Source organism: Gadus morhua, chromosome 17, assembly GCF_902167405.1.
Source record: "Gadus morhua chromosome 17, gadMor3.0, whole genome shotgun sequence".
NCBI classification, from domain to species: Eukaryota; Metazoa; Chordata; class Actinopteri; order Gadiformes; family Gadidae; genus Gadus; species Gadus morhua.
In genome coordinates this window covers 4331890-4357617 of record NC_044064.1, presented here as the reverse complement: position 1 = coordinate 4357617, position 25728 = coordinate 4331890, and the positions used below count along the sequence as shown (strand labels likewise).

The window sequence follows — 25728 nt, the reverse complement described above, 5'->3', positions numbered from 1 at the left end:
AGCGGCAGGCCTGGTTGCCGCCCCCCCCCCTCCCCACACACACACACACACACACACACACACACACACACACACACTCTTCCCCTGTACACCCGTTAAACCCCATACACTCATACAACCCTATGGAGGGCCTCTCTATTTGGGGCGCAGTGCAATGTATAGGAGGGTAGCTTCGAGCAATGAGCCCCTTTCACGAGAACAACACGGGTTAAAAATAAATAGGTTGGCCTCACTGCGGGAGAGCGAACACACACACACACACACACACACACAATGCTCAACTTCTATGCAGGACATCATATTTGTAGTCAGGTATTGGATTTCAAGCACATACCCAAGACGCTAACTGGTTAAACCACTATGGACCAAAATAAACATGACTTTTCCTTTGGTGCATGGATAAACTAAATTGTACATCATTATAAGGGGAGTCTTACAAGTAGAATAGTTCTCTTTTGTGATTTTATTTTCAACCTTTTACATGTTCCCATCAATGTTGCACAGATTGAACTGGAACAAAAAAAAAAAAACTTACATTTCTACAGGATTTGGCAAACAACCTTCAATTGTGTTATCCGTTAATAATGTAAAACACAGTCAAACAAAATTGAAGATCAGAGTACGAAAAGCATTATTTTCTGATATACCAGCAGGTGTTTATAGCAAAGTCACTTTCTCGAGTCAAAATACTGAAGATCATGTGTACACTTCCATATAGAAAGTTCTGGAAACTCCCTTTTTTTGTGAAAACGCAGAAATTCCTCTGCAGAGGAACAGTTGGACAAGAATGAGCTACCGTACAATTAGAGTTGAATATTACCATTTTCTATACATTTATAAAATCATAGTTATTTTCAATGGTTTTTTAAAGTCTTTGTTTCTTTATTCACTTCATTAAGTACACTTAAACAAAATTACTCTCACACACACACACACACAGTATATCCCATATCTTTTCTTTTTTTTGGTGTTCCAAGACACACATTTTGCATATGCACGAAATCGCCAGAGCATTCGGATGTGTGTGTGTGTAGTTAGTTGTATTTACCGATGCATTTAAAACTTGTTCATTCCGCTCTTGCTTGGGTCCTTTTAGACTGTCCAAGCACTCGCCTCGACTTTAAAAGGAATCTATTCGGTCAATGTATTTGACACACACACACGCGCACACACACACACGCACGCACACTTGTACTCTTCTACAGTGTAAAATGGCACTTCATTCAAATCTCATTCATTCCTCTCTTAATTATTTCCTCTTTGCGATAAAATGCAAGCGCTGCAGCCAACTCTTTACCTAATTCTGTTCTCCTTTATAATATAATATTCAACATGAATATCTTCTTTCACCCCAACCAAACAAACCGACCAACAGACAATCTGGCCCATCTCATCCATCCTCTCATAAAAAACATAAACAAAACGAATGCGCGGGACAAATTGTTTCTAAGGCAAACCCCCCGACTTCACGAGGCAATGGCGTCATGAACAGATCAGACTCTGAAGAGAGAGAGAGAAAGAGAGAGGTTAGCAGTACGGATGAAAGTTCAGATTTTTGTAGAGCATGCTGCCTCGAGAAGGTAAAAAAAAAAAAAGAAAAGATGGAAGACCAAACCATAAACCTTCAATTTTTGCCTTCGTCAGGCGACAAAATCATTAAGAATAACAAAATAGCAAACAAAGAGACGCCCGCTGCAATCGTCACGAAGGCCACCAATTAATGTCTTTAGTCAATTACTGAACTATAGCCCCTCCCCCCAGACGGCCTACCGGCCACGGGGGGGGGGGGAGGGGGGGTATTACACTGATTACAATGGAGGATCCACCGAGGGGGGAGGGGGCGATGGCAAGGGAGGAGTATGGATGACCTATTTCAGGACGTTCGCTCTCTCTCCCCCCTCCTCCTCCCAGAAGGGATTTAGACCAGATATAAAGCGCAGCACAAGTCGCCACTCGCACCATCACCATCACCACCACCACCACCACCCCCGCAACGCGATGGTTCCACGTTCACACAAGGATACCAGGACCCACTCCTAGGACATAGGTGATGGGGTCAGGACCCACTCCTAGGACATATGTTGTAGGGGTCAGGACCCACTCCTAGGACATAGGTGGTGGGGTCAGGACCCACTCCTAGGACATAGGTGATGGGAATGAGGACCCAGTCCTAGGACATATGTTGTAGGGGGCAGGACCCACTCCTAGGACATAGGTGATGGGAATGAGGACCCACTCCTAGGACATAGGTGGTAGGGGTCAGGACCCACTCCTAGGACATAGATGGTGGGGTCAGGACCCACTCCTAGGACATAGGTGATGGGAATGAGGACCCACTCCTAGGACATATGTTGTAGGGGTCAGGACCCACTCCTAGGACATAGGTGATGGGAATGAGGACCCACTCCTAGGACATAGATGATGGGAATGAGGACCCACTCCTGCGACATAGATGGTAGGGGTCAGGACCCACTCCTAGGACATAGATGATGGGGTCAGGACCCACTCCTAGGACATAGGTGATGGGAATGAGGACCCACTCCTAGGACATAGATGGTAGGGGTCAGGACCCACTCCTAGGACATAGATGGTAGGGGTCAGGACCCACTCCTAGGACATAGATGGTAGGGGTCAGGACCCACTCCTAGGACATAGATGGTAGGGGTCAGGACCCACTCCTAGGACATAGATGGTAGGGGTCAGGACCCACTCCTAGGACATAGATGGTAGGGGTCAGGACCCACTCCTAGGACATAGATGGTAGGGGTCAGGACCCACTCCTAGGACATAGATGGTAGGGGTCAGGACCCACTCCTAGGACATAGATGGTAGGGGTCAGGACCCACTCCTAGGACATAGCTGATGGGGTCAGGACCCACTCCTAGGACATAGCTGATGGGGTCAGGACCCACTCCTAGGACATAGCTGATGGGGTCAGGACCCACTCCTAGGACATAGGTGATGGGGTCAGGACCCACTCCTAGGACATAGGTGATGGGGTCAGGACCCACTCCTAGGACATATGTTGTAGGGGTCAGGACCCACTCCTAGGACATAGGTGGTGGGGTCAGGACCCACTCCTAGGACATAGGTGATGGGAATGAGGACCCACTCCTAGGACATATGTTGTAGGGGTCAGGACCCACTCCTAGGACATAGGTGATGGGAATGAGGACCCACTCCTAGGACATAGGTGGTAGGGGTCAGGACCCACTCCTAGGACATAGGTGGTGGGGTCAGGACCCACTCCTAGGACATAGGTGATGGGAATGAGGACCCACTCCTAGGACATATGTTGTAGGGGTCAGGACCCACTCCTAGGACATAGGTGATGGGAATGAGGACCCACTCCTAGGACATAGGTGATGGGAATGAGGACCCACTCCTAGGACATAGGTGGTAGGGGTCAGGACCCACTCCTAGGACATAGGTGATGGGAATGAGGACCCACTCCTAGGACATAGATGATGGGAATGAGGACCCACTCCTAGGACATAGGGGGTAGGGGTCAGGACCCACTCCTAGGACATAGATGATGGGGTCAGGACCCACTCCTAGGACATAGGTGATGGGAATGAGGACCCACTCCTAGGACATAGATGGTAGGGGTCAGGACCCACTCCTAGGACATAGATGGTAGGGGTCAGGACCCACTCCTAGGACATAGATGGTAGGGGTCAGGACCCACTCCTAGGACATAGATGATGGGGTCAGGACCCACTCCTAGGACATAGCTGATGGGGTCAGGACCCACTCCTAGGACATAGATGATGGGGTCAGGACCCACTCCTAGGACATAGGTGATGGGGTCAGGAGCCACTCCTGGGACCCACTCCTAGGACATAGGTGATGGGGGGGTAAAGACCCACTCCTAGGACATAGATGATGGGGGTGAGGACCCACTCCTGGGACATAGGTGATGGGGGGGTAAAGACCCAGTCCTAGGACATAGGTGATGGGGTTAGGACCCACTCCTAGGACATAGTTGATGGGGGTCAGGGGTTCGGGGGGGGGGGGGTTTGGCGTGTTGAAGAGATGAGGACCAGGCAGGAAAACCGGGGGGTCCTCAAGCTCTCCTAGAACAGAGAGCTGCCTTTCGGGGGGGTGGGGCTGGAGTGGAGAATCCCCTGGTGGCGGTGGAAGTGTGACAGTGGGGTGGGGTCCGGCGGCGGCGTGGGGGGGGGTTTAGAAGATGTCTCCGCAGCCCTCCCAGGTGCCCGTATCCTTGGCCTCCCAGTAGCCCCCGTTGTAGATGTGCACGGGCTCGCCGGTGATGGGGTCGTCGCAGCGGTCGAACCACAGCGCCTTGTGGCTGTCGTGCGGGACGCCTGATTGGAAATAAAAAAGAAAACGGATGCATTAAAAAAACAAACAGGAAAAGGGGTTGCTAGGACACCACATGGTGGCAGAAAAAGGCGGTGGGGTCGGTGGGGGGGGGGATATTGGAGGAAAATAAGGGATACTTGCTTTTCAGAGCGGGGTCAGTAAAGATGTCCTCTTCGACAGCTTTTGGGAGAAAAGGGGGAGGGGGGGATATCGATTTGTACACCGTTCAAATGTTGCCGATGACGGTAGAAAGAAACACACACATGAACAATGAACCCAAAAGGACCAGAGCAGAGGAAGTCAACAGAACCATCGCCAGTTCCACCACTCAGAAGGCTTGCGGCCCACTCTGATTGGACGTCAGTGGTGTAAACTTAAAACTTAGAGTCACACGCAACAAGAGTGGCCATGCTCGTCTCTACGACACGTATAGTGACATCGCAGCTTCCAGCAGTACTCCTTTGACAAAGGCAAACGACACATCACGTAGAGGGCTGGGCCTTCCCCAACTAGGGAGTAGGGATGTGCAGTTAATCGAATTTTGATCGTGGTTTGGTTTTTTTGGATCGATCTCCAAACTAATTACCGAAACTATTATCAATAAAAGAAAGTTGCAGAACAGCTGTATAGATATTTGTACATTATTCTATGAACTTTTTAAAAGGGAAAGTTTCAAAGTTCTCAGGTACAGAGTGTTGTTTTGGAGAGAAATGCTGAATAAACGCTGCATGTTATCAACCTCAAAAACAATAGTGATTTCAATTTTGACCAAAATAATCGTGATTATAATTTCTTCCATAGCCGAGCAGCCCTGCTAGGGACCGCCACTTTAAGAAAAAAAAAAAAAAAGGCGGCGTCTCTCACCAGTACCCTCTTCCGATTGGCTGGAGGTGCGCAGGCTGGCGGCCTCGCGCTCCCGCTCGCGGCGCACGCTGCGCTGCTTCTCCTCCAGCCGCTGCTTCTCGGCGTTGGCCTCGTCCCAACGGCCCGCCTCCATCAGCCGCTGGTCGGGCCGCTGCCGGCTGTCCGTCGGGGCCACGCCCTCCTCCGCCTCGTTCAGCGTCAGAGCCAGCTCCGTGAAGAAGTACATGGTCTCTGCCCGCTCCCTGTAAGGCAAGGAGAGGCAACTTTATTGATATAGCACTTTTCATGCACAAGGCAGACTCAAAGTGCTCCACATATAAACATTGTCATACAATAAAATAAATTAATAGAAAACATATGCAATTTTTATTTACAGTAAGGCAAAGTTAAAAGAGCATTTTCGAAAGTGCAATGTGTTAAAAAAGAAAATAAAGGTAAAGTTAAAAAGGCCTTTTTTGTTTGTGCAATGTATTTAAAATTTAGCTGCAGTGGGGGGGGGGGGGGTTGGGTATCGTTTGGGTTTTATCCGATACCAGTGCTTACTCTGTACTTTTTAAACGGTTCCGGTGCTAAAACATATGCTCCCTCTACTTTAAATGACTTCAAATGACTACTTCATTATTTGTAATAATAATTGTTTGACACTTCACCGCTAGGTAGGGGTGCGCTTTTGTTAGCAGCAAACAGAAAGTATCTTCATTCAAAAATCTCTGGAATGTATTTGATGACAAAGAGGCCACCTTAAACTTGAAAGAATAACAATAGAAATAGTTAACATAATAAAACACAACCAAACATGCATACGAAACATGTTCTGCATGAAAGGGGAGCAATTTCTAGTTTCTGATTAGACAAAAGAAACAGCAATGTGAGCAGCGTCTGGGAATTTAATCCTCTGATCTGGATTCAGCTTCTTTACTCCATGAAGTGGAGGGCATCTGTCACCAGATGTATATCCATCCAGTGAGCGCACGAGACAAGCACCGACATATTGAACTCCTCCATAGACCTGAGGCGACCTCGTTCATCTCCTCCTCCTTCATCTTCTACTCCTTTCTCCTCCTCCATCTTCATCTACTCCTTTCTCCTCCTCCTCTTTATTCTCTTCCTCCTTCATCTTCTACTCCTTCATCTCTTCCTCCTCCTCCTCATTCTCCTCCTCCTCACTCTCATCCTCCTTACTCTCCTCCTGCTCCCCCTTACTCTCCTCCTCCATCTTCTATTCCTTTCTCCTTCTTCTTCTCCTCCTCCTCCTCCTCCTCCTCCTCCTCCTCCACCCCCCCCCCCCCCCCAGGTTCGGCGGGGCCCATGAAGGGCGTGGTGAGCGACGCCGCCGAGTTATTCAACGCCATGGAGGAGGCCCTGGAGTTCATCACCGTTCCCGCCGACCCCCAGTTCCACAAGTCAGTGTAGACTTACACGCGCCGTATTAATTCCCAAGTTTTTAAAATAAAATAAAGTATTTGACGCGAATAAGCGACTCTGTAATTGGTTTTGAACAGATAGTTTTGGATGCATGCATCGGCTTTGAGTTTGTTTGTTTGTTACTTTGAAATCACATACGCTTACAACACACACACATGTTCGTTCATTCATTCAGGAACGCACCCACTGCAACCCGCCGATCTTCAATCAAAACAACATCAAGTAAGTGATGCCGCAGCACGTTGACAAATCCGTCCCGAGTCTCGAGGCTTCCATAGGCTTTATGGTTTGTATGTTACTGACTGCAATTCAGTACGATTAATTTATTTTTAATTTAACTATTTTAATCAATAGTTAAATAAAGAAGTTTATAATATCAATTAATCTCAACACATCAGCCTGGCCTAAAGGAAAGAGCAGTTTTTATGTTGACTGCTTCAAATGTTGTGTTGGTCATACTAAAGAATGATTTATTTATTTTTTTGTGAATAATACACATCATAAGGAACTCAATAAATTTAATTAAAGTGCATTCGCAATATTGGTCAAAATAATTGCCATTCGATTATTTCCCCAAATCGTGCAGCCCTAAGTCGTACCATTCGTGTTTAGAAGCGCAACATTGAAAAGGGTCCCATCTGAAACAGCGTCACGCAGCGTTCCGATGGCGAAAATGTAAAATATTCTTGACTGACCACCGATTGAAACCGGTTAACGTATCAGATTAAAATATGCCATTTCAAATAGCAGCCATTTCGAGCCGTGCCAGCCGGCTGCTATTTCGTAACTCTGCTTATCACACACACACACACACACACACACACACACACACACACACACACACACACACACACACACACACACACACACACACACACACACACACACACACACACACACACACACACACACTCCGTGAGAGGCAGTGGCTCTAACTGCGGCACGACCCGTGTGTGAATCTGCAGGTTGACCGTGTGTAGCGAGCGGGCTCGAACGCCCACAATGGTTTGAGAGGGCGCGGACCTCGTTGAGACCCTGCCCCGGGATTCACCAGGGGCCAATCGGAAGAGGGCAGCGTTAGGAGGTCATTGGAAACATTGCCGCGGCTCATTTAAGAAAATGACAGCTCCGAAGAGACGCCGCTAACCCTAACCCGAGATTGATCGGTTAACGTTGATACGGTCAACCATCGGTCAAACGGTCGTCGGATAACATCCCTAGTTCCGAACGTTGTGTAATCCAATACTGTGTGTGTGTGTGTGTGTGTGTCTGTGTCTGTGTCTGTGTGTGTAATGCAAATAAGTATTATTCAACTATATTTAAAATAAAAATATTGCTAAACATCATTATTAAAATAAATTCAGTAAGTTATAAATGAATACATTTAACTCCGCACAACACACAATCAGAATGACGCACACAGATCGTGGTGCCGTCCGTGCGGGGGGGGGGGGGGGGGGATTAGGTAGAGAGATGAGATGTATATGGAACTCCGGTCCACAGCTTAACCCCAGCTAGGGGTTTACTCCCGCCCAAGCCCACGCCTCTTAAATGAAGGTTAAAGGTCAAAGTTCAGCGTCCTACCACGCGTTTTCTTTTTAGCAAACCCATCATCACCTCTGGCTCGCTGCTCATTGGCTCACACAGACGGATGACGCTCGCTGCTCATTGGCTCACACAGACGGATGACGCTCCGTTAAAAAACTAAGACGGTGTCACCAAGTGTACCATTCCGTGCATTTCTGGACTTGTCGTGATTCCGTCTCCAAAGGTTCCAAGTGGCACTTCGAACACTTCCGAGGTATAAATAAAAATACAGATATATCACTGCTGGCCCTCGGAAGTGTCTCCAAGCGGCAATTAAACAAAAATAAAGCGCACGAGCACATTAAGGTGCACACTCACGGCAGGGCGTTCTTGTGCCAGATCTCGCGGGCCTTCAGCGTCTGGTAGACGGTCTTCTGTCTGGCCTCGGCGGCGCCGTTCTCCCCGGCGGCGCCGCTGCCGCTGCTGCTGCCGCGGCTGCTCTGCATGACGCGGGAGAACTCCATCTTCTCGTCCCAGGTGCCCGACAGCACGTAGTGGGCCTTGCCATCCTTGTCCGTCACCAGCCCGGTCACCTGGGGGAGGGGGGGGGGAGGGGGAGAGGAGTTGGCTTAAAGGCTAGAACCCGACCGATAAAGGATTTTTAAGGCCGATGCCGATACAAATATCTGGTGATTTAGAAATCCGATATTCCGATATAACGGCCGATATATATTTAAAAAAGAATTCCCAGAAACCCGTAACAAAAGATAGGTACTAAAATAATAAGGTAATGCAGTTTAAATCTAAACTTTATTTTATTGTTTAATTGTCGCAACAGAAAAGTCAAAACCAAAATGTATTAAAGTTCTGATAAATAAAATGTATAAAAATATAAACTGAAGATATGAAACAAAGTCCTTTGAACAAAACACATTAGCAAAAAAATAATAATAAAAATCATCTTTAATTTCTTTTTTAATCTTAATGTAGTGGCCGACACCAATAGTTTGGAAAATGCCTAATATCGGCCCGCCGATATATCAGTCGGTTCTATTAAAGGCTTAGTTATGGTTCCAGGTCGACGCAACACAAGGGAGTTTACGGTACCATTATGTCCTTGTGGACCCTCCTTGCGTCCACCACAAGGGCCTGACATGCGCCTCCGAAAAAATTGTAACCTAGCGTCGAGGCCGCAAGATCTGTGATTGGCCCACTCACTAAAACCCGACGCAGAACCAAAACAAGATCCCGACTGCGTCGAAGCGTATGCATGGTCATTGCGTTGCGTCGAAGCGGAAGCATAACTGAGCCTTCAGGTAGAGCGGGTTGATTTATAAGCGGATGGATCGTAGTTCGAGGCCCAGCGTGTCGAGGTGTCCCTGAGCAAGACTCCCAACCCCTAACTGCTCCCGCCCGGCTGGGTGTCGCCGTGCGTGGCTGACTCCGCCGTCGGTGTGTGAATGTGGGTATGAATCATTGGATAACAGCATCTGCGAAATTGTCTGAATGTTTATGCGAGAGACCAGGTCCGCTGTTACATTTCATCTTCTTGCCTCACCAAAGTCAACAGGGACGAGTGTCGCGTACCGTACTAAAAATAGTTATTATAATTAAAGATCCCATGCCATTCTATTTTATGATGCTTTAATATAGGTATTAGTGGGCCACAAACACAGTATTCAAAGACGTCCCCGAAATTCAGCCGTGGTGCAGAGTTACAGTCACTCCGAAACAGTCGCACATTGAGCTTCCCCCAAACGCGCTGTTTCGGTGGGCGTGTCAAGGCAGGTCAAGGAGGGGGGTGGGGGTGTGGCCCTGAGCAGCTTGTAGCCACTACCATGCGCTCTGTATACGGTGGGAGTGTCAAGGCAGGTCAAGGAGGGGGGTGGGGGTGTGGCCCTGAGCAGCTTGTAGCCACTGACAGTACCATGCGCTCTGTTTACGGTGGATGTATCGCAATGGCTCTTAGAAACCCATATTATACATAGATATCTATATCATATAATATATAATATATATTATCACGGCCAAAAGCTGTGTGAGCCTCCAGACGATAGGTTATTATGAATCTCAAACGACCGCGTCTACTTCAGATTGATGTGGAAGTGGAAGAACCAGAGACGTCGGAGAACCCGACGAAGTCCTTTGTGATTCATTATATCGTCTGGACGCGCACACAGCTTTCGGCCGTGATAATATGTATGATTTGATATAGATATCTATGTATTATATGATATTATTTAGATATAGAGCAGAGCTCCAGGACTGTAACGCAAGTGTTGTACACTTCCTTGTTATTTGGATAACCGTTCTGCTGTTGGTGTGATGGCGCATAACACGTAGGACTCTCGTCTCTGGTATTTCTACGAGACTCGTAGTGGGGGTTATCTCAGCCATGGTTGAGAATGAATTGGGGGAAAGGAACTTTGGCTTTGACTCCCTGAAGTAGGCTACATGAACCACGACATGGAGGAGAAAGGGATTGTTGGCCGCGAATGTATCCCGCTTGAGCCCTGCTTCCCGCCGCCTCGGCAGCGGTCAGCGCTAATCACCGCCTCGGCAGCGGTCAGCGCTAATCACCGCATCCTGAAGCCGAGGCGGTGGTCCATCGGCAGCGAGGCTCCGGCGGGAGACGACCGCGGTCAACAATCCCTTTCTCCTCCATGTCGTGGTTCATGACTTCAGGGAGTCAAAGCCAAAGTTCCTTTCCCCCAATTCATTCTCAACCATGGCTGAGATAACCCCCACTACGGGTCTAGTTGTAGAAATACCATAGATGAGAGTCCGACGTGTTATGCGCCATCACACCAACAGCAGAACGGTTATCCAAATAACAAAAAAGTGTACAACACTTGCGTTACAGTCCTGGAGCTCTATATCTAAATAATATCATATAATACATAGATATCTATATCAAATAATACATATTATCACGGCCAAAAGCTGTGTGCACGTCCAGACGATATAATGAATCACAAAGGACTTCGTCGGGTTCTCCGACTTCTCGGGTTCTTCCACTTCCACATCAATCTGTAGTAGACAGAACCCTGCGCTGCCTGCTGCCTGCTGCCGGCGCGAGGCACCACCGCCCGGCTGCCCGCTGCCGGGCGGTGGTGCTTCGCGGCGGTGGTGCCTCGCGGCAACCTGCGGTAGGCAGCATGTCGCAGTTCATGTAGTTCGATGTCGTTCTGCCATTGCATTCAAAATTCTGTAACTAGCCTGTTACTACGAACTAAGCAACTACCGTACACGTATTAGCATTTAGCACTAGCTCAATCACGACTCCTTCAGAATTCTTGTGGGTGGTTACGAACCAACCAAGTGGGCAGGGCCATGAATAATAATTTGACAACGCTACGTCACAGTGTCACCTTATCCAGATCGGCTCATTTCTTCTGCCTTTTTCCTTTCATTGCCTATTGCATTCAGCAGACAAACTGCATAGATTTCAAACTTACCACAGCTCACAAACTTATTCAGACCTATGTTATTTAACAAACAATAGGAAAAATGTGATTTTAATGGCATGGGCTCTTTAAATCAATGTTATGTTATACGCATGTATTGCCTCGGTTGGAATCAATTCCTTATAATAAAAAAAGAAAAAAGAGAAAATCCCGTGTGTCTCCGACTTGTTTCTTGGAGAACACGTGGTATTATGTGGCAAGAAGTAAGAACACTCTGTCTGACTTGAAATAAATAAATAGCTATTTGTTGAAAAGAAGCTTCTGGAAGAAGTCTAGTTTATGCATACAGAAAAGGAACATCGCGGGGCCACAAAGCCAAACAGAGGCTTCATACCATTTTTAGTATCTTCAACAAGCTCGTACTTTAAAATATCCTAGATAATCTCTACTCAATGCTGATCAATAGGGATTTTAAGAATGTTAATAATAAAATGACACCCTGATAACGATATTTTCTACAACTAACATAAAAGGACCTCCATCCCGTACCTCTCAGATTGTTTACAAGAATAGTACTTAGTAGTTCACTGCCAAAACCCCTCCCATTCTCCAAACCAGGCCAGCCGAGCTGGTCTAACCCACATGGTTTCCCCGCCAGTTTCACAGACAGATCACTGTCTTCACAAAATATTTGACTGGCACGCCCGGAGGTAGTGGAACGCAGAAGTGGGAACACAATAAAAATGCTTTGGCACGCGAACATTACTGCAAAGAGAAAAGATTGAGGAAGCCTGTGAAGAAGATAAAGTGAAACGCACCTTCCTCGCCACATCTCTGGAGAAGTAGCTGTAGGGGGCGAACTTCAGGTGGCATCGGTCGCCGGTGGTGTGGTTCACCACGTCGATCTCCCCCGACTGGAGAGAGACAGAAAGATTGGAGGGATGGACAGAGGGAGAGAGACAGAGGGAGACAGAGGGTGAGAGGCAGAGGGAGAGAGACAGAGGGAGAGAGACAGAGGGAGAGAGACAGAGGGAGAGAGACACGGAGAGACAGAGGGAGAGGGACACAGAGACAGAGGGAGAGAGACAGAGAGACAGAGGGAGAGAGACAGAGAGAGAGAGAGAGACAGAGGGTGAGAGACACAGAGAGACAGAGGGAGAGGGACACAGAGACAGAGGGAGAGAGACAGAGACAGGGAGAGAGACAGAGGGAGACAGAGGGTGAGAGACAGAGGGAGAGAGACAGAGGGTGAGAGACAGAGGGAGAGAGACACGGAGAGACAGAGAGAGAGGGACACAGAGACAGAGGGAGATAGACAGAGAGACAGAGGGAGAGAGAGAGAGACAGAGGGAGAGAGACACGGAGAGACAGAGAGAGAGGGACACAGAGACAGAGGGAGATAGACAGAGAGACAGAGGGAGAGAGAGAGACAGAGGGAGACAGAGGGTGAGAGACACAGAGAGACAGAGGGAGACAGGGAGAGAGACAGAGACAGGGAGAGAGACAGAGGGTGAGAGACAGAGGGAGAGAGACAGAGACAGACAGAGAGACAGAGACAGACAGAGAGAGAGACAGAGGCAGAGAGAGACAGAGGGAGATAGACAGAGGGAGAGAGATGGACAGAGGGAGATATACACAGAGAGACAGAGGGAGAGAGGGTGAGAGATAGAGGCAGAAAGATTGGAGAGATGGACAGGGAGAGAGAGAGATCGGACCATCAACCCTACTTTCACTTTTGCATCCAAGTCATGTCTAGCGCCCGCCATGTCTCAGCGACTCATTGGTGAGGAGCGGGTCAGACTGTGTCTAGTCTCTCTCTGTGTAACAATAGCCGCGTCTACATGGCACATCTGATCCGCATAGATTTCTATGCGGCATAGATCTGTTCCTAAAATGTGATCAGAATGTACTGTATACATGGCAGTATACACTTGACACATCTCTGGACCGGCGGCTACATAATGGACGTCTTATCACTATTTGGCATTGGGAATTTGATTTTAATGAAAGCACAGCAGGAGAGAGCTTTTCTCTGCCTGCTCCTTCAATTAAGAAGGAGGAGGACAGCAAAAAGTCAATTTCTTGTCCGATCTTTATATTTACCCCCACCTCCAAGCGGACATTTGTCTTCTCGAAGGTCCAATTGCGAACTACTGCAGCTGCCATCTCTCTAAGTTAAGAAGTATTTTAACGTTCAGCCTGCAAAAGTACTAGTAGTAGCTTACGCATTTACAGTTATCTCGGACGCGCGCGGACACTACGATACGCGAACACGTCATTAATAAACACACATGTCCCGTCGCTAAGTAACCGGACACGCTTACCTGATTACTAACTGAGTGGTAACAAAGACGTGAATCAGGTAATAAATCCACTTTCCTTGACAGCGGTCAAGTTCGGTGTGCATAAAAGTACCGACGGAGCTCAGTGGACCAATTGCGAACTACTGCAGCTGAACCCCAATCTATTCGGAATAAGTGTATACATGTCAGTGATGTTGATAGGTTTTCAATGTAGTGAGTCCCCGGGACCCACAGGAGGCGAGTTGGGTGGGTCCCTGAGAAATTCAATGGGTCCCGACTCCCCAGTTTAAAAAATGTGTTTCTTTTTTATTATTATTCTATTTCTTAAATTAAATTAATAGTGTTAAACTCCTTGATGGTGGTATGATATGGTTAGAGCTGGAGTACTCAACCGTTCATGTTTAACACTAGAAACGCCGGGCCATTTTTACTTACTCCTAGCGCCGCAAGAGGGGTCAAATGACCCCTAAGTCATTTTAATGAGAGGCTGTGCATTTGCACATAATGATCACTAGGTGGCGCCAATGAGCTATTACCGCGCGAGCGCCACATTTGTGTGTGTGTGTGTGTCACAAGCCTAGTCCTAACGATTTTGTCATAAATGTACATATATTCAATCAGAAGGATTGCAAAAAAATCCTGTTTGATTTGCTCATTCGACACGAATGAGCACAGCATCGAGCAGTGGAAACGTGGGTTTATTTACTATGAAGTTCGTATTTTTAATTGTTGAAATGAAATCAGCGGTGACGAGCTAGTTGTTTTGGTAGCGGCTAAATTAGCATGTCGCGATACCTTGTACAGGGGATCACATCTGCGCCGAGTACATGCGCAGAGGGTTGAAACAGCGCTTGTCCGATCTGCTCACAAGAAGGTTTCTTTGGCCAGTTACTGTGATTAAACACGAGTTGTTTAATGTTCACAATGTATCGTTTTTCATGGGGAAAATGAGATGCGTCCCCGGGACGCATGGATAGTGAGTTTAGTGCGTCCTTTCAGATTTTAATGCGTCAGGGACGCAGGACGCGTACCTAGCAACATCACTGCATGTAGATTAAAACGGACTACACCACCTCTTCTATTCGGCATAGAATTCTATGCCGAACAGATAATTGTATTCCGAATGAGGCGTATATATGATCATTTTCTATTCTGCATAGAAATCTATGCGGATCAGATGTGTCCATGTAAACGCGGCTTATGTGTGTGTGTAATTGTGTGATTGTGCAAGAGTGTGTGATTGTGTAAGAGTGTCTGTGTGTGGTTGTATAAGAGTGTGTGTGTGATTGTATAAGTGTCTGTGTGTGATTGTATAAGAGTGTGTGTGTGATTGTATAAGTGTCTGTGTGTGATTGTATGAATGTGTGTGTGTGTGTGTGTGATTGTATGAATGTGTGTGTGTGTGTGTGTGTGTGATTGTATGAGTGTGTGTGTGTGTGTGTGTGTGTGTGTGTGTGTGTGTGTGTGTGTGTGTGTGTGTGTGTGTGTGTGTGTGTGTGTGTGTGTGTGTGTGTGTGTGTGTGTGTGTGATGGACAGGGTGAAGGAGAGTTCATCAAGTCTGGCTCTCCGCCATGTCTCAGCGAAGAAGGGAGGGGTGGGTCAGACTGTGTAAGTGTTTGTGTCTGTCTGTCTGTCTGTCTGTCTGTCTGTCTGTCTGTCTGTCTCCACCTGGTCGATCCACAGCTTGCCCACGATGATGTTGTGAACCGTGGTGGTGACCTTCTTCCAGGTGTAGTGATTGTCGCCCTTCTCAAAGATGGCGTGGATGGTTCCTGGTGGAGACACACTAATTAGTTTGAGGGTGCGCTGTTCACAGAGAGCACACGGTAGGCACCACGTCTGAGCTATTTGAAGCAACCATGGGGAGGTCATAGTGCACATGATCCAATAAAGTGACACACACACACACACACACACACACACACACACACACACACACACACACACACACACACACACACACACACACACACACACACACACACACACACACACTGCGTTTACCTAGGGGCATAATGGAGATGTATTTGCCCCTGAACTTGCTGGCCACGGTGATCTCCTGCCGCAGCGTCCAGCCCCGGCTAGAGATCACGTGGTGCGCGGCCGCCGGCGGGTGGTGGCTCACCTGGGCGACAACGACAGACCGCAGCGACATCAACAACAACAACAACGGCAACACAGAGAAGGCTCAAATACATAAGGAAGACGAGTCGCGCTCGTTGATCGAGATAAGCTTAAGGCGAAAAAAAACCTGCAAATAACGCACAGGCACACGCACACGCACACGCACACAGCTCATCCCACCTTGCTGACATCTCACAATACCAGTTCCCCCACTGGGCGGTTTCGCCAGAGGTCGTGTCGCGCAGTGTTTTCTTTGACTGCGTGCCATCCGTTTAAGTGTGACGGGCTGGCAGCAGAGAGCTCCTTCCTGAGAACTCACTGGAGACGGAAGGCATTCTTCCAGAAGCCCTGGCTTTGTACCCTGTTCCGCCACATCTCAAGGTGCCAACAGACACCGCAAAAAAAAGAACTCCTCCAGCCCCCCCCCCCCACACACACACTAAAGAGACACCCATTTCTCATCACACCTGCTACGGGACATTTGTTCATGCCATCTCCTCGCGTGCTATGGCAACTATGTCAGCTTTGCGTGCACTGCCCTGTAACCAGTGGCGGTGGGTCAATAGAGGGCGCAAGGGCGCCACCCCTCGGTGAAATATTTACTTGATTATATCTGGCAACTATTGATCAACTATTATCAATACAAAACAAATCAACAAAAATACATAGCGTTTATCCTCGGTTAATTGTGTGACATGCTCGTCACTGCCAGCAACCATTTAAATGCGTCTGAACGTCAATGATCTGGGCTAGGCTAGTTATTGGTCATTTGAAATAAAGCCCTCATCCAAGTCAGGGGTGCCGGCCACGTTGAAGTCAATGTAAGCTCGCTAACTTTTTGCTGTATATCAAGGAGAGACAGCTTTTCATTGGCGCAAGAAAATTCGCCATCGGGTCGCACCAGTGTGCGCCCCGGGCCAATGGTATCGCTTTTCTTTTTTGTTATCACCACATGATTGGACAATTCAGCGAATCAATCAAATAGGCTACCTCCCTCAGCAGCATTCACGCAACACAACTACATGTAGAGGATAGATAGATCGCTAACTAGCAGAGAGTTGTAAGCACTTTCCACCCTTTTCAGTGGAGGAATTGGACTCCCAAAGCAATGTTATACTTAAAAGGAGCAAGTAAGTTACATATTAATTTAGTCTTTCGGCCTCTAACAAATAAATAAAAGGAAGCAACTGTCCCATATTTCTAACTGCATTTGAAGTAGACATTGAGAGTGAGACTCACAAAAAATGGACGCTATAGGACAGTGATCATGATTTGTCTCAATATCAGAATAACAACAATGGGTCAAATAGCAATGGCTGGTGGAATGGCCATAAAGTAGGTCTGTATATGCAGTGTAAGCTTGTCCAGGCCCTGCAAGTCAGGATGTACGCTATGAATCTGAATGAATAGTAGATAAATAGGTAGTGGCCATCCCCAAAATGCACCAGAATACAGGAAATCAAATCTATTAAATTCAATTTTTTTATGGGGGGGGGGGGGGGGGGGGGGGGGGACCCCAAACCCCCAGTCTATTACTGTGCCCCACCAACATTTTTGATCACCAGCCGCCACTGCCTCCAACGCTGCTACTGTATTGGTGTACACTGCCCCCTGCTGCTGCTAAGGTGTATTTCCATATGAACATTCACAATGGGACATGTACAGACATTTGAGGAGGCATGCTCTGGCCAACACGATGCTTCTCCTTGATCTTCCCATGGTCTTTAGACTTTAAGTGGTCAGCCCACATTTTTTTACAGATTAAACCAATAGTATGTTGACAGAATTGGCAAAAAAAGATATCTCCTGACTCATCATAGTCCTGTACATAGTCTGAATTGCCCTGCTCTGAATATAGGCGTTAAGGTTGAATCTTTGTTTTTAAGAAGAGTTAGAATTCTACCGCATTCAAAGTTTGACAGTTAATTCCATTGTAGTTCCAAATTCCACGAATCCGTCCAGGATTTCAGCATCTTTTAAACGATAGGGCCCTACCAATACGAACGCTTTCAGGTTAACGAAAAAGCCGCGTGTGCAAACATCGCAAAAGACCGAGGGACGCCCTCGAGATGAATCTACCGTGCAACCAAACGGTGAATCTGCACTCCATGAACCGACCCCCCCAGCCCCCCCCCCCCAGCCCCCCTCTCCCCCTCTCGCCCCCACCTGCTCGCAGAGGGAGCGGTAGCCACTCTCCCGGCCGCGGTCCAGCTCGTAGGTCTCCCCCAGCAGGGGGTTGAAGGGCTTGCCCGTGCGGTGCACCGTGGTGGAGTAGGAGGAGATGGAGAAGGCCGCCACGTAGCACAGCTGCTCCAGGGCGCTGCCGCACTTGGCGCCCTTGTCCAGCAGCTCGTGGTACTCCAGGTCCTCGGACAGCCGCTGCAGCATGGAGATGGGCTCGTTGAAGTTCACCTGAGGGACGGGGAGAGGGCAGGGTGGGTGGGTGGGTGAGGGAGGGAGGGAGGGAGGGAGGGAGGGAGGGAGGAGAGGAGAGGACGAGCGGGAGGAGAGAGGGAGGCGAGAGAAAGAGGAGCGAGAGAGAGAGAGGAGAGAGGGAGGCGAGAGAGAGAGAGAGAGGAGAGAGGGAGGCGAGAGAAAGAGGGGTGAGTGGGAGGCGAGAGAGGGAGAGGAGAGAGGGTGGCGAGAGAAAGAGGGGCGAGAGGGAGGCGAGAGAGAGAGAGGAGAGAGGGAGGCGAGAGAAAGAGGGGCGAGAGGGAGGCGAGAGAGAGGAGAGAGAGAGGCGAGAGAGAGAGAGGAGAGGGAGGCGAGAGAGAGAGGGGCGAGAGAGAGAGGGGGGGGCGAGAGAGAGAGGGGGGCGGGAGGAAAAAGGGGAGAGTGAGAGGGGAGGGGAGAAACGGATAGGAGAGAGAAGAGACGGAAGAGAGACAGAGATCGAGAGACAGAGATCGAGAGACAGAGGGAGAGGGCAAGCGTGAGACAGAGACAGGAGACAGGGAGCGAAGGAGACAGAACAGAAGACAAGGACAGAGAAGACGGGAGAGAGTTAAGATTGGTAGAAACGCAGTGCAATCATCACAGCAGCAAAATGAAGAAAATAAATGGAAGGATGAACAACTGTACATGTACCTCGCAGTTAATAGTCCCGCCGCAGATTACATTACAATAGGAAAAAAAGCTTGCTTGCTAGAAATATTGCGCATAGGGGTGCGGTCCTTAATTGCAGGCCATTAGCAAATGATTACCACACAACCCTCATCGGACAACAACTAACGACTTCTCCCAGAAGTAGAACAACAGGGGCGAACGCGGGTGTGTCATTCATCTCGGCCTTCAGACACACCCATCGTTAACTCAAAGAGCGCCACCCGGGGGCGGGGGGGGGGACTGACCGGCATGGGGATCTTGGACAGCTCCTTGCCGATGCAGTTCTTCATGATGCTCCAGAGGTTCAGGGAGTAGTTGGGTTTATCCGGGATGCGGCTGCGCCTCTTCTTCACCGGCACCAGGTCCAGCGACGGCGAGTCCTGGTTGGCCGAGAGGGGCTCCTCGTTGAGCTGTGGAGCAATCAAAGGGCAGGGTTTTAGTGTGACCCACGCAGCCGGTGAGAGGCCATAGATTCAGGTGGGACTGGTGGGAGGGGGGGGAGGGAGGGTGTTACCTACCGACTGGTCATCTGAACCCATTTCACTGTTGAAGCCGCTGACGTTACTGCTAGAGCGTCTTCAGGGAAAGAACAAAACAACACGTTTTGGGGTTTATACTCAATTTAGAACAAACGGTACACATCAGGCCCACGAATAGCGAAGACGAGGTCATCCGAGGATATATTTCTGATCAGAATCTAGGCCACCATGAAAACGCGAGGAGGAAACGGCCTCTCCAGGAAATAAACACCTAAACGTGTGACTGAACGTCTTGCCTAAACCCGGGCATTGTGAGCGGGCTCTATCTCCGTTAGATCTTTCACTTTGGCGGCTGGCCGAGCGACCGCTAGCATCTAAACCCGTCTCAGAGGGGGCGGCGTCAATGTGAGTCTAAACACGTCTCGAGGTGGGCGGGGCGTGGGTGAGGGGGGCGAGAGGGGGTCTACACTGACTTGTGGAACTGGGGGTCGGCGGGAACGGTGATGAACTCCGGGGCCTCCTCCATGGCGTCGAAGAACTCGTTGTCGTCGTCGTCGTCGCTCGCCTCGCCCTTCCCGGGCCCCGCCGAACCTGGGGGGGGAGGAGGAGGAGGAGGAGGAGAATGAGAAGGAGGAGGAGATGATGATGATGATGATGATGATGATGGAGGAGGAGGAGGAGGAGGAGGAGGAGGAGGAGGAGGATGAGGAGGAGGAGATGATAAAGGAGGAGGAGGAGATGATGAAGAAGGAGGAGGAGAAGAAAGGAGTAGAAGATGAAGGAGGAGGAGAAAGGAATAGAAGATGAAGGAGGAGGAGGAGGAGGAGGAGAAGGAGGACGAGGAGAAAGGAGTAGGAGATGAACGAGGTCACCTCAGGTCTATGGAGGAGTTCAATATGTCGGTGCTTGTCTCGTGCGCTCACTGGGTGGATATACATCTGGTGACAGATGCCCTCCACTTCAAGGAGTAAAGAAGCTGAATCCAGATCAGAGGATTAAATTCCCAGACGTGGCCTCGCTGTTCACATTGCCGTTTCTTTCGTCTAATCAGAAACTAAAAGCACACCCCTACCAAGCAGTTAAGTGTCGAGCAATTATTATTAAAACTAATGAAGTTTTCATATGAAGTCTTTTAAATCAGAGGGAGCATATCTATTGACCTGACCATGACCAGTTTCTAGAATGTGTTGAAAATGGCGAGAGCAGGCAGAGACAGCTATAATCACGTCTGTAGCCAAAGCAAACAGAGACTCGAGCGGACGCACCGAGCTTGACTGCTGATGGGAGGCGGGCCTCCAGCTCAACTGATAACAACTGAATGGTCGGAAGGCCTGCAGGCCCACCAAAATCAAGGCCATTATGGCCTGATTCAATCACCCTGCCTGTTGCCTTGAGCCCTATCTGGAGAGCGATTTACATGAGCGGGAGGGTCCGTCTCGCTTGACAAGACGCAGACTCTGTGTAACAACATATGCATGACAGTCACTTGTTTACACATACAATTAACAATGTTTGCAGGGGGCAAATAAAACCTCTCTGATGAATGTTGACTTTGTATTGCTTCCATTTCATTTCGCTGTGTGGACACATAACATATCAATGCAAGACAGATCGGAGCAGGAGAGAATGCGACAGAAACTGTGTGAGAGAGACAGAGAGCGAGCGACAAGACAGCAAAGAGCAAGAGACAGAGAGCAAGATGGCACCAGAGAGAGAGTGAGGAACAAAGATACAGAGAGGGCGAGACAGAGAGCGAGATAAGAGAGCGAGAGAAAAGGGAGTGAGAGACGAGAGCGAGAGACGCAGGAGAGCGAGAGATAAGGGAGTGAGAGACGAGAGAGTGAGAGACGCAAGAGAGCGAGAGAAAAGGGAGTGAGACGAGAGCGAGAGACGCAAGAGAGCGAGAGAAAAGGGAGTGAGACGAGAGCGAGAGACGCAAGAGAGCGAGAGAAAAGGGAGTGAGACGAGAGCCAGAGACGCAAGAGAGCGAGAGACGCAAAAGAGCGAGAGAAAAGGGAGTGAGACAAGAGCAAGACGCAAAAGAGCGAGAGAAAAGGGAGTGAGAGACAAGGGAGCGAGAGACGCAAGAGAGCGAGAGACACGAGACAGAGCGAAAGAAAAGAGAGCGCTAGAGACAGAGAGAGCAAGGCGAGATAAAAAAGAGATAGAGGCTGAGGGCGAGACAGAGAGCAAGATAAAGGAGAGACAGAGGCAAAGGGCGAGACAGAGCGAGAGAGAAGAGAGCGGGATACCAGCGACAGAGAAATGACGCACGAACGGGAGCGAGCGCGAGAGACAAGAGCCATGGTCAGGGCCGACCGGTGAGGGCGGGCCTACCCTTGCTGTCCAGCGTGGTGTTGGACTGCGAGTTCCCGCGGAAGGCCCGCTCGAGGTTGTTGTGCTGCTTGGCCAGCTGCTCCAGGGTCTCCTCCAGGCGGATCCGCTGGTCACGCTCCGCCTGCAGGGCCTTCTGCCACCGCTTGCTGTGGGCCTGCGACAGCGCCAGGAAGTCCCGGCACGCCTGCGCCCACCAATCACAACCGTTAGCCACGTGTCCGGAGTTCACCTAGACTCTGCAGACTCTGCCTACCCCCTCCCCCTAACCCGCCCACACCTTTTATAAGCTTTCTGTATGTTGTACGTCCAGGCACTTAAAAATAGTGCTTAGCGTCTTATCCTAGCTGTCTTTGTTGTGTACGGGGAATGGGTTAACCCAGTAATCGTTAGTGCTTGGCACTTGGTTCTATGAACGTCCTTACTTTACCGAGAGCGAAATATTTAATTTCTCCTACTTCGGTCAAATTTACTTATTGTAAGTCGCATTGGATGAAAGCATCTGCTAAGTGCCCTAAATGTAAATGTGACGTCTGTGTGTGTGCGGTGAGCATGCAGTTCACGTTTTTTGTCTTTTTGCGTCCAGAGAACCAAAATATATGTACAGGTGTAGCAAGGATAGCTAATGCTGCGCATACACACCGTTTATTGCGGTTGACTTATCTCTTTATCGTCTTACCTTGGGATAAACGGAGGACATTCAAAGGTGAATTTCCAGATAACGAAACAAGGTTTTCTTGAAGGACCAAATTGATTTGGGCAGAGAAAAATAAAAGGGCTACGTCCACTTGGATTTGAGAAACAAAGCGAGAGCTACATAGAACACACTGCGTCGCAGGTCTGAAGTCAGCAGAGCCTGATTATGCTGAGCACGCCTTTAAACCCAACCTGCCCTGGGTGTGACCCGATACCCAAATCCTACGGCAGTAGTTTAAAATGCAGATGAGGCATGAAGTCTTGGAAGAGAGGCCAGCCACTTGAGAAAACTGCTGACCTATATATAGATGGGGATGGCGGGGGGGTCATGCACTCACATTAATCATGGCGTTGGAGGTAATGCGAAACAGCGTGGCTCTCTCAGTGACCTGTCGAATCTTGTCGCCGGCCTCTCCAGTGAGACGTAGGCTGTCCAGCTCCGACAAAGATCTGAAGACAAATGTACGAGTCTCATTAGGGACGTCCTCTGGTCCCCGCTATGTATATATAATGCATCTCCACACACACACACACACACACACACACACATCTCAGAGATACAAAGAGATCTAAAAAGGAACCTCTGGAGGGCGGAGCCGTGCTTGGAGATGAGGTCATTGCACGTGCTCAGATCCTCCACCTTGCTGGCCAGGGTGCGCAGCGTGGACTGGACCTCGGAGTTCTGCGACGCGGCGGCGGCGCTCTGCCCGTGGGGCGCGGGGGGGCAGGACAGGGAGAAGTCGTCGCCGGAGTCGTCTGCGGGATTGCGGGCGATCGGAAGAGGAAATGAGGAAGAGGACCTCGACATCCGGCCGTGGCGGAGCCACGTTAGGGCGCCTTTGGTCGTTAGGGTTCCTCCAATTTTGCTTGCTTCAGACGTTTAGAGAAAGGCCCCGTTTCCCTTTTAGGTGACTCATCGCATAACGAGGTTACACGAGTGTTATGGTCCGCCTCAGCTGACTAGTACATGTGAGTCAGACGTTGAATATTTATAGACAAACAGGTTTGGCGTAAGTGAACGCAGTGTGTGTGTGTGTGTGTGTGTGTGTGTGTGTGTGTGTGTGTGTGTGTGTGTGTAGGTGAAAGTGTTTGTACAGGTGAAAGTGTGTTTGTGTGCAGGAAAAGGCCTTTCCCTCGCAGCCTCGACCTGCGTGCGTGCACACGTCGCTCTCTGAGGGACAACAAGGCCTTCCCTACCTGACTCAGCCTGCATGCGGGCCGCCTTGGCTTTGGCCAGCTCCAGGGCTGTGATCCAGCGCTGGCGCTCCACCTCGCAGCTGGCCTTCAGGTGGTAGGTCTGCGTGCCGCCGTTGGAGATGACAAAGTTGCAGGCGTCGTCCACGGCGATGGAGGCCGTCGCCAGGTTGATGGTGCCCCGGCACGTGTGCCCCATTTCGGCCTGGGTCCTGGGTCGCCGTAAAGGAACCGTTAAATACCGTTGACCTCAAGAGGGTTAGCGATATGGTCACCCGTCCAACTCGTCAAATGTGTACCTTGGGTCAAACTCACAAAATCAAAAAAAAAAAAAGCTTAAATGCTGAAAAGGTGTGAACTAGAGCTGTTGCTCACCTGTAATATGACAACAGTCCATTGCTCAGAACGAACCACCGCCGCTGATAACCTTTGATATAATTGGTCCATTTGAACACCCAGCCTTTGTATGTGTCGCCGGCTGGAGTGGGAGTGGGGGGCTTCGGTTCCGACATCACTGCCCCCAGGTACTATAAAGACAGGTTGGGGAACCTTTGATAAAGAAACACATTTTACATATGAGGAGGTTGAACAGGTTACGAGTAATAGGGCCATTTGACACAGCAGACATGAACATGACAGGAGGCTTTTGACAGCCCATTATCGACCAGTGCACTTAGACGAGTCAAAAGGGTAAGGATCGGTATTGATTACTATAATGCATTTACCAGTACTGTCCCTGTAACACAAATGGAGTTGAAGTATAAACCAAGTGCTTCTGTTCTCTCAAATATGGTTAAAACGTACACATCGATGCTCGTTAGTTACTCGTAATACATGGTTATTGGTTTCTCTCATACTAGACCACAACATCTTTAATAAAGACCGAGTGGACTTAAAACAGTGTGTCATCCATTACAGAGACGATGTAGCCTTATACTTGAATGAAGTCGCTATTGATTGTAACGATTTGTCAACGCAAGCAGTCGTGGTAGAAAACACACGAATGACCTTTACTTCAACATCAGCCAAAGTTAACAAGTGCCGACTAAACACCCGCTATCGCTAGAGATTTGTAAAAGTTATCCGACGTTTCAAATCCATGCTAGCTTCCCTGGCTAGCCTCCCTCCTCCTGGCCCAGCGCTGTTTACCTTGACGTGTCCGTAATGTGAGCTCAGGCCCAGCGCTGTTTACCTTGACGTGTCCGTAATTCGAGCTCAGGCAACCAGGCACCCGGTGAAGGCACGGCTAACTTTGACACCCATAGGCTAGCTAGCTCATCGGCGAACACTGCACGGATCAAATCGACGACTTGGAGGACAACTGTCATAAGGCGTCCGCCGACATGCACCGCGACGCCTCGGGTCGGAAGGAATCGCGTTGAACACGAATTTCCTAAGACAAACACACAGAACAGTGCGCAATGGTACAACCTACATGCTAGCTAGATCTAACTATGCTAATGTTAGCTCGGCTACACCCGGTGCTCGACTATTCCGCCCGGGCTGGAAACCGACCGTCAGCTTTAGGTTCCACGTCATCATCATCCTAACCGGAGCATTGAGATCCAAAAGAGACTGTAATAAAGACCTTTTTTTATTTTACAATAAATTGTGGAAAAAGAGCTCCCGTAATACGTAGTCATTTTAAAAACGAATTCGTACATTTAAAAATCCAATGATTAGGTCAAAATAAATGTGCATTGAACTGACTGGGAATTATAGCGTGCATACTTTTTTTTTTATCTTTAAAAGGTAGATGCGATACTTTGGATGGGGGCGGATTTCTCGGTAACCTCATATAATGACATTGTTGTATTTTGCTAAGCACTGAAAAACAAAAAACAAAAAATGCGACTCCGGTGGGACTCGAACCCACAACCTTTGAATCACAACGCTAGTGAATGCCTAGAAGTCCAATGCGCTATCCATTGCGCCACGGAGCC

The 25728-nt window shown here is 49.0% G+C and overlaps 1 protein-coding gene and 1 non-coding gene across 4 annotated transcripts; both read right to left on the bottom strand.

The window, feature by feature from the left end:
• Positions 1 to 443: 443 nt before the first annotated feature.
• LOC115529385 (oxysterol-binding protein 1) lies at positions 444 to 25291 on the bottom strand. 3 transcript variants are annotated; one of them, XM_030338073.1, is made up of 17 exons: positions 24935 to 25291; positions 24161 to 24334; positions 23789 to 23997; positions 23173 to 23347; positions 22930 to 23041; positions 21899 to 22082; positions 20035 to 20152; positions 19601 to 19658; positions 19328 to 19492; positions 18144 to 18389; positions 15858 to 15978; positions 15522 to 15625; positions 12368 to 12463; positions 8521 to 8735; positions 5191 to 5432; positions 4468 to 4506; positions 444 to 4328 (listed from the first exon to the last, which is right to left on the bottom strand). In XM_030338073.1, the coding sequence occupies exons 2-17, from the start codon at positions 24295 to 24297 to the stop codon at positions 4186 to 4188; spliced, it is 2364 nt and encodes a 787-aa protein (XP_030193933.1). In that variant the 5' UTR covers positions 24298 to 24334; positions 24935 to 25291; the 3' UTR covers positions 444 to 4185. The 3 variants fall into 3 exon arrangements, with proteins under 3 accessions (XP_030193933.1, XP_030193934.1, XP_030193935.1); XM_030338074.1 differs by having other exon boundaries at positions 24978 to 25291; XM_030338075.1 differs by lacking the exon at positions 4468 to 4506.
• Positions 25292 to 25636: 345 nt separating this feature from the next.
• On the bottom strand, positions 25637 to 25728 carry trnar-ucu (transfer RNA arginine (anticodon UCU)). The gene is given in 2 exon segments: positions 25637 to 25672; positions 25692 to 25728. It is a non-coding gene; the product is annotated as a tRNA-Arg (tRNA).

Bases quoted from the DNA above. Each gene is read 5' to 3' on its own strand.
- LOC115529385 (XM_030338073.1), bottom strand. From the start codon at position 24,297: ATGTCGGAACCGAAGCCCCCCACTCCCACTCCAGCCGGCGACACATAC. The intron at 23,348-23,788 runs GTAGGGAAGGCC...GCAATCCCGCAG, and splicing joins CCGCATGCAGGCTGAGTCAG to ACGACTCCGGCGACGACTTC. The intron at 18,390-19,327 runs GTCAGTCCCCCC...CCCGTCCCTCAG, and splicing joins TGTCCAAGATCCCCATGCCG to GTGAACTTCAACGAGCCCAT.